The sequence below is a fragment of the Microtus ochrogaster genome, unplaced genomic scaffold (genome assembly GCF_000317375.1).
Source record: "Microtus ochrogaster isolate Prairie Vole_2 unplaced genomic scaffold, MicOch1.0 UNK23, whole genome shotgun sequence".
Classification (NCBI taxonomy): domain Eukaryota; kingdom Metazoa; phylum Chordata; class Mammalia; order Rodentia; family Cricetidae; genus Microtus; species Microtus ochrogaster.
In genome coordinates this window covers 1757357-1765873 of record NW_004949121.1, presented here as the reverse complement: position 1 = coordinate 1765873, position 8517 = coordinate 1757357, and the positions used below count along the sequence as shown (strand labels likewise).

Sequence of the window (8517 nt, the reverse complement as noted above, 5' to 3'; positions counted from 1 at the left end):
GTAGGGGAGGGGCTTCTGTCCTGAGAGGTTTTGTTGTTCCTGGGATCCAAGCTCACTACAAGTTTAGGACAAAGATTTATATTTGTGCTCTGAGCCTCCACAAAGTGCAACAAGCAGATGCAAAATGAAGACAGAAGGCGGCTGCCTTTGTTCATTTGCCAATCTGTGCTCTCAGGGAGGATTCAGGCCCCTCCACAAAAGCAGCTCCCAATTCCTGGTTTTACTATGAACACTTTTATTTCTTGTTTGTTTTGAGAGAGGGTCCCAATATGGTCCAAGGCTTGTACTCACAGAGATCCTCCTGTCTCTGTCCCCGTGGACCACCATGCCTGGCTTTAGCTACTGTTTGCATAGTTTAGCAAAGTAACAGATCTAAACACAAAGAGGTTTTATTTTTATTTATTATTTATTTAAGTTTTGGAGGCAGAGGCAAACCTGGTCTGCATTGTAAGATTCAAGCGAGCAAGGATGAGTGAGAACCTGTCTAAAGGAAAAAAACAAAACAAAAACAGAGAGAACACTGAAAATTTTTATAGGCTTGCTTGTTTAGTTTCATAAATTTTTAATAACATTTATTTACCAAGCATGTTTAAGTGTGCCCTTGTACCATGGTGTGTGTTGGTTACAGGACAAAATGTGGTCCCTAGGTCCAAACTCAGGTCATCAGGCTTGACAGCAAGCACCTTTTCCCTTGAGCAGTTTGTGTTTGGAGACAGACTGGCCTCAGATTCCTCTCTATTTTGGAAGAGGACCTTGATTAGGAAGAGTTTGTCCCCACCATTACCTAACATTAAAGGTGTGTCTCATCACCGTGCAGGGCTTACTTTTATTTCATTTGTTTGCATACTAAGGTTATCTGTGTTCTGGGTTTTTACTTCCTAAGGTCTTCTGTGGTATGTAATAAAAATGAAAACCAAATGTGGTATGATTTCTTTTAAGAAGGCAGAGAGAGGTGAAAGTTTAGAGCAAGACTGTCCTTATTTACCTGCTTCCAAGAGTTTGCCTGGTGGTTGGGATGTAGCTGTTTCCTAGCCGTGCTCTTTGGCTGTAATCCCTGCATTTGGTAGGCTGAAACAAACAATACTGCTTCCCTTTCAAGGCAAGCCCAGGCTGAATGTGCCACGGGGAGTCCCAGGACATTCTGCTATAGTATGAGACTGTGAACACAAGCCTTTATGTCTAGCACCTGGAGGCAGAGGTTGGTGAATCTCTGTGAATTGGAGGTCAGCATGACTTACATGGTGAATTTGAGTCCAGATGAGCTAATAGTGAAAACTTCTCACACACAAAAATAGAAAACAAACAAACCATATCAAAACAATAACAACAAAGCAAAGCAATGAAAATCATGGCCTAGGGCCATAGCTCAGTGTGTAGAGCACCTGCTTAGCCTGCTTGAGGCCCTGAGGGTGATTTCCATCAAGACTTCTGTGGTCTCAGCCCTATCATGTCAGCACTTGGAAAGCAGAGAGGATCATGGGTTACAGGATATTTCATCAAGGCTCTGCCTCCTTTTTATGGTCAGTCTACACCCAGGGCTCTGCCCTTCCCACAGTTTGCAGAGGACAGGTGAACATGTGGGCAGAGGAGGAAGGGCTCAGTGTTCCAGGCTTGGGAATGACTGAGATGTGTGACATCAGTCAGAACCAGGTACTGAGTGGGACCTGGGACCATCTGAACTAACCTAGTATTACTTTTATTCTTTTAAAGGAATTTCTTTTTACTCAAAGCAACTGTGAGCTGCCAGAGTCCAGAGGAGCAGCTGTCCACTTGAGCTGTCACGGGCTGCAAATGCCAAGGACCTCGTTGGAAGCTGGAATTAGAGGCTAAAACCACAAAGGACTCAAGGCTTCCACCACTGTAGGGTAACCCAGGTGACAACAGTGGGACAACAGCGGTTTCAAGGAGGGAACTGCAGGACAATCGAGTCAGCTTGTCTCTGCAGGGCACCCCAGAGCCAAGTGTCAGAAGAAAGCCCATCAAGGTCCAGACCTTTATTCCCAGCCTGATGTCACAGGCATTGAAATTGACCAAACTCCAGGCAGAGACCAAATGTAACATCTGTCTGGATGGCCTGCAAGACCCAGTCCCCACAGAATGTGACCACAACTTCTGTCAATCCTGCCTCAAATCCTTCTGTGCAGATCCACAGGGCGGGTTCTCCTGTGTTGTCTGTCGACAGTCATGTCAAGTGAAGAATCTCACATCCAATGTCCAGGTTGGGAGCATGGTTGAAATGGCCCAGCAGCACCAAAGCGAGACGAACAGGAACAACAGTCAGGAGACCAGTGCTAGCTGTGAGCAGCACAACCAGATCCTGACCTTCTTCTGTGAGGATGACTTGCAGCTGCTGTGTGACCAGTGCATCGGGCCTGGGAGCCACAACGGCCATCAGGTGACCCCCATTGCAGAGGCTGCCTCTCAGAACAGCGAAAAGTTTTATGGTTTTATTAAGTCTATCAAGAGGAAGATAAAAGAGATTCAAGACTTAAAAGACCTTCAAAGTGAAAGAATCAGGGCCTTGAGAAAGAACACGGAAGCCCAGAAGCAAGAACTGACTTCGGAATTTGAGAGACTAAGCCGGTTTTTAGATGGAGAACAGCAGAAAGCTTTCTCCAGGCTAAAGGACAAGGAGAAGGATCTCAAGCAGAAACTGAGTGAAAACATAGCAGCTTTAGAACACTTTATTCCCACAGCCAACAGTTTGAGGAGCGATGCGGAGAAGAACAGACAGCTCTCAGATCTAGAAATGCTGTCGACAGTCAAGGATTTCTACCAGAAACTTGTGAGTCTTCCTCCCCCAGCCATTTTCCCAGCTCATATAAGAAGAGAAGCCTACAACTTTCCTCCTCAGTATTCAGCTCTACAGAAACTGATACAGCGATTTACAGTTCAGGTAACTCTAGACCCAGAAACAGCCCATTTAAACCTGCTTGTGTCTGAGGATAAAAAATGTGTCACATTGTTAAAGAAAAAACAAGGTCTTCCACGTTCTTCAAAAAGGTTTATCAGGAGTCGTGTTGTGTTGGGGATTCCAAATTTTAATTCGGGGAGACATTACTGGGAGGTAGAGGTGGGAAAGAAGTCTGAGTGGGCTATTGGTATCTGCAAAGCCAATCTGTCCCCTGGGGCAAGGCGGTCCTCCTCTGCCCCTGAGAAATGCTGGAGGATCCTCTGGCAGGGTGACTGCTTTGTGGTCTCAGGACCTGCTGACCCAAACTCTAAGCTGAAGGTCACAATACCCAGAAACATTGGTGTTTTCCTGGACTATGAGCTGGGAGAGGTCTCCTTCTATAGCATGCCTGAGACATCTCACATCTATACTTTCAGAGACACTTTCACTGAGCCTGTTTGCCCTTATTTCTACCTGAGACTTCATTCAGAACCTCTTAGGCTGTGTTCTGCCTCAGATGGTGGGCGAAAACCCACAGGTGGTCTTAACTCTGACATTTAGTTCAGGCTCCATACTCCCTTGTTCCCATCCCAGGTGATCCCCAAGGTTGTACAGCTGATGGGAAGACTATACATCATTGATAGCATTATGGGTGTGAGTGCTGTACCCACATTCTCTTTTATTCATTTATCTTTTTTCAAGGCAAGTTCTGTGTTGCCCAGATTGGTCTGGAACTTGCGATGCTGTCCAGGCCAACTCCTGTCAGCATGCCTATCTATCTTTGCTTCCTGTACCTTGGGTTACAGCCATGGATCAAGCAACAGGTGTAGTTTTTAATTTCTATGTCTTACATCTGAAAGAAGTTTTGTTATTAAACCCTATGCCTAGCAAATGATGGATACTGAGCCAGACACATTCTTGTCATCGTTGAGACTATCCTGGGGAGTCATCCACGCTAGCCTTAACTAATTCTGCAGCCTCTCTGGCTCACCACATCTAAGTGGCTCGAATCACAGCCCTGTATCACAGGCCCATTGCACCTCAGAATGGGATGGGAGTTTTAAGAATATATTTATTTATTTTATATCTGAGAGGGTCTTATGCAGTCTAGGCTGCCCTCATACTTGGTACAAGCCTGAGGCTGACCTTGGATTCCTGCTCAGCTACCCTTAGTCACAAATGCCCAGCCTTTCAAATTTGTTCTTGAGGAAACCCCAGTTTCCTCAGAATCTCAGAAACTCCTGAAATATTCAGAAAGAACTGCATTAACAATTGCAGAATTCTAAAACATTTAAAACTGTTCCCAAGTTTTCATTTTAGTAATCAGATCATTAGTGTTACCCTCCCTCTGTCCATCTCCCTGGCTCCATTCTTCCCTCCTTCCCTCCATTTTCCTCTCCCCTTGTCTTCCAGATCCAGCACTAGGGATTGGGTCCAGGGCCTAGAGCTCCTGTGCAGGTGATCCGCGATGAGCTCACAGCATCGACCCCGTTGTATCTTGTTGTCTTGTCAGGGTGTCCAGGCTCCCCTTGAATTTGTTATCTCACCCTTCACACTCCTTCTGCAGCAGCCGGGACTGCAGGCTAATGTCTCTGGGTATCTATATTTTATTGGGCACATTTTAACGAGTTTTTAAAAATTTGTGTTTGTACATGGAACAGAGACACACAGACCGGTAGACACAGATAGGCAGACAGACAGACTGACTTTACAGTTGAGGGTGTGGAGGTCATGTTTCCTCCATCACATGGCCTGGGATTGCATTCAGCACTGAGGTCATCAGGTCTGCAATGGGAGGCACTTTTACCCTGTGAGCCTTCTCAGGCCCTGATTGGTTCATGGTAGAGGAGGGAAACAAGGGAGAGGAGGAAAATGCTGGGTGAGAGAATCTGAGATGTTGTCACCAGAAGGGGAGACAAACTGTTGAAAAGGTAGTTGTCACCTGATAGTTGAACACTGTTGAAATGTGACAAGATTCCCATGAATGTACTGATTTTATCCATTAAATTTTAATAAAATGAAAATGACTCCATCCTCGGGTTTGTAGCTATTACTCTTGCCTTCTCATACATTTCACTTAATTTTCTTTTAAAAACAATATTCCTTTGTTTCCATGTATCTGAGTTCTCTATCTGCATGTATGCCTTCATGCCAGAAGAAAGAGATCCCACTACAGATGGTTGTCAGCCACCATGAGGGTGGTGGGAATTGAACTCAGCACCTCAGGGGAGCAGCCCTAGTGCTCCAAACTGCTGAGCTATCGCTCCACCCCCTCTTCGCAATTCTTAAATGTCCAGGCTTGGTGGCTCATGGCTCATTTCTGTCCTTAGGAGGCAGAATTAGGAAAATCTGGTTTCTTGCTTTGGGGGGTTAGGGGTGGATTAGTGGATTTTTGCACTTCCTGGTCCCATCTCCCGAATGCTGGGATTTTAGGCCTGTGCTACCATCCTGAGCTGTAGGCACTGTGGAGAGAGCCCAGGGCCTCATGCTTACTAGGCAAGCAGGCTGTCTACCAACTGAGCTGTCACTAGAGTCCAGAAAAACCAAAAAAAAAAAAAATGTAGAAATGTGCGCTATTCCTCATGTAGTAAATGCCCACAGAGCACCCCTGCTGAGGCCATGAGTAGCTATACTCATGCACATGGGTGTTCTGCAATTTTTCTTTGCCTCTAAGGCCCAATTCTCCAGCTCTTTCTTTGCTCCAAAGGTTCTGTCTCCAGTTTGGTTGTCAGGAGCTGGGCAGAGGTGAAAAAGTTCCATTTTAAGTTAGCACCAATTAGCGTCTTCTGTTGTTGCAAGCTGTCCTCTGACTCACTCTACAGTGGAGGAGGATGCCAGCTCTGGACTCTCCACACTTTGAAATTACAGGCTTGGGAACAGGCTGGGCTAGCAGATGATTTGTTAGGATGTTTTTGAGACAGGGTCTCCCTCAGATCCACAGCAGTCCTTTAGCTTCCTGGGCGCTGGGATTACTGAAATGAGACACCATGCCCAGTTCCCTGTGGATTTCTTTTGTTACAAAAGATTTCTTTTGATTTCCGTGTGTGTGTGTGTGTGTGTGTGTGTGTGTGTGTGTGTGTGTGTGTGTGTGTTTAAGTGCCTGTATGTGCTAGGACAGAAGCGGCTGTCATATTCCCTGAGCTGGATGTAGAGCAGGCAGTGTGAGCCACCTGACACAGGTGCTGGGGACAACCCCAGCCTGGAGGATGAGCATGCACCAGCATTCCCAGGAGGCTGTGGTTTGGACTGAAGGCTGATTGGGTGGTGCTGGGTAGTGTCCAACTTCGAAGTTTAATGCTCTAGGCAAACACTAGGCCCTGAGCTGTGGACCAACACCAAGGCAGCAGGTGGTTATTATTATGGATGAGGTGTCATGTAGTCCCAGCTGACTGAATTCCATGTGTAACCAAGATAGCCCTGAACTTGATCCTCCTACCTTCACTTCCCAATGCTGGGATTATGGGCAGAGCCAACGCTTCATGGCTGCAGTTTTAGAGGGGCTTCCTCAGTAAGTAACACACGGGAAGGAAAGAATATGTGAGTTGAGCATGCTGGCCCAGGGAGAAACAGGTGCGCAGGCTCTGAGGTGACAGCAGTGAGAACATGAAGGTGATCAAAGCAGAGCCAGCAGAGAACCGGGAGAACTGTGGAGAGGGAAGAGGAGTTGATCTTCTAAGGCACTTCTCTGTCAGGCCTCTCTGACAAGGAATCCTGTGTACAAGAATATGACCTAATGTGTGGTTTAGATCTCTGGGGCTGTCAGCTGACTTGGTGGTTAAAGGGCACTGGCTGCTTTTCTAAAGGACCCTGGTTCAATTCCTTGCAACGCCATGATGACCCAACCCTCGGTATCTCCAGTTCCAGTGTATTAAATGCCCTCTCTGGCCGTCTCAGGAAGCAGATACGCACACGCTACATAGACACACATGCAGGCAGAACACCATACACATAACATGTAACAATAATTTACAATGAGCCAGGCGGTGGTGGTGCACGCCTTTAATCCCAGCACTCAGGAGGCAGAGGCAGGCGGATCTCTTTGAGTTCGAGACCAGCCTGGTCTACAGAGCTAGTTCCAGGACAGGCTCCAAAACCACAGAGAAACCGTCTCGAAAAACCAAAAAAAAAAAAAAAAAAACAGAACAATAATTTACAAAAAGAAAGGTCTCTGACTGCCAAGGTAAAACATAAATGTTTGGAGCAGTAGAGTTGAGATAAAAATCAGTGTCCTGGGGCCAGAGTGATGGCTCGCTGGTTAGAGCCTTGATGCTTCTCCAAAGGACCTGGGATTCATCCCCAGCACTCAATGATGGCTCCCAACCTGTAATTCCAACTCTCAGTGATCTGATGCTCTCTTCTGGTCTCTATGGGCACCAGGCATACACACTGCACAGGCATATAAGCAGGTAAAACATACATGCAAACATAGTAAAATTGAAACCTATTTAAAAGAAAAATGTTTATTAGATTAAAATTTAATAAAATAAGGAATATATATTTTAAGAAATTTTATTCTGTGCAGAGACACACAATTAAACACTAACTGTATTAAAGACATTAAATTAAAAATAAGCATGTTAAGGATTTACCATAAAAGAAAAAAGAAAGAATAAGAAGTTGGAGGTGAAGCTCAGTTGGGAGCATGCGTGGAGGAAGCACTGAGCTCAATTCCTGTTCCATGAAGGGGTTAAAGAAGTGGATGCCTATATACCCAGCACTTACAGGTAGAGGTGCAAGGATCAGAAGTTCCATGTCATTCTTGGGTACACAGGGTTTGAGGCCAGCCTGGGCTATCTGAGACTTTGCCTCAAGAAACAAGAACCAAAACGTCACACAAGAATATCCCAGGAGAAAGATGAACAAAGGATTTGGGATGCATGTCACAAAAGAGTCATGAAAGGTCACAGATTGGAATAGGAACCAATTTCATTCATATTCAAAGAAATGGCAACCTGGTTATGGGAACTGAACTCCATCTTCTGCAAGCTCCATATGCGCACCTACAAAATGAGCCATCCTTCTAGCCCCTGGAAATTGTGTAAGTTCAATATGTGAATGTTATTACTTTTTGGAGACTCAACTGTGTTACCAGCAGAAGACATGTGTGTTTTTATCTTGGCGGAGGAAAACTTTGAGACTGTCCAGCAATGGCTGTATCTAAAGGAAACAGGAACTTACTGTCCACAAAGAAGAGTTCATAGGATCAAATGAATAGTCCTGGCCTGTCAGGTGGTATCCATCTTATCCCTATATAATTATGTTTGGCTCTGCAAATAAAGTGTTGAGTATTAGGCTAAACACAGCAGGCTTCAGAACAGAGATCTCACTCAGCCGCCCTCAGTGAAAAGTCTACATTAGGCATAGACACCTGACATCCATGATCTCAGCAATTGAAGGAGGAAGCAAGAGAATCCAGGGCAGCCATAGCCACATGAGGTCCTATCTCAAAAACCAAAGACTTCCTAAGGTGACACATGAAGGTACCTGTTGTTCTTTTGGAAACTACAACTCCCATACTCCCCCTGGACTACGGATACCTGTGCGCACCCCAGACACCCTTGCGCTCCCCGTTAAAAAGGCAGGGCCACACGAGGCGCTCTCTCTCTCTCTCTCTCTCTCTCTCT

At 45.7% G+C, this 8517-nt stretch overlaps 1 protein-coding gene across 1 annotated transcript; it reads left to right on the top strand.

Moving 5' to 3' along the window:
- The first annotated feature begins 1575 nt into the window (after window positions 1-1575).
- LOC101981056 (tripartite motif-containing protein 75-like) lies at window positions 1576-3503 on the top strand. The gene is made up of 2 exons (XM_013354003.2): window positions 1576-1650; window positions 1865-3503. The coding sequence occupies exons 1-2, from the start codon at window positions 1576-1578 to the stop codon at window positions 3452-3454; spliced, it is 1665 nt and encodes a 554-aa protein (XP_013209457.1). The 3' UTR covers window positions 3455-3503.
- Window positions 3504-8517: the final 5014 nt, after the last annotated feature.

Bases quoted from the DNA above. Each gene is read 5' to 3' on its own strand.
- LOC101981056 (XM_013354003.2), top strand. From the start codon at position 1,576: ATGTGGGCAGAGGAGGAAGGGCTCAGTGTTCCAGGCTTGGGAATGACT. The intron at 1,651-1,864 runs GTACTGAGTGGG...CCACCACTGTAG, and splicing joins GTGACATCAGTCAGAACCAG to GGTAACCCAGGTGACAACAG.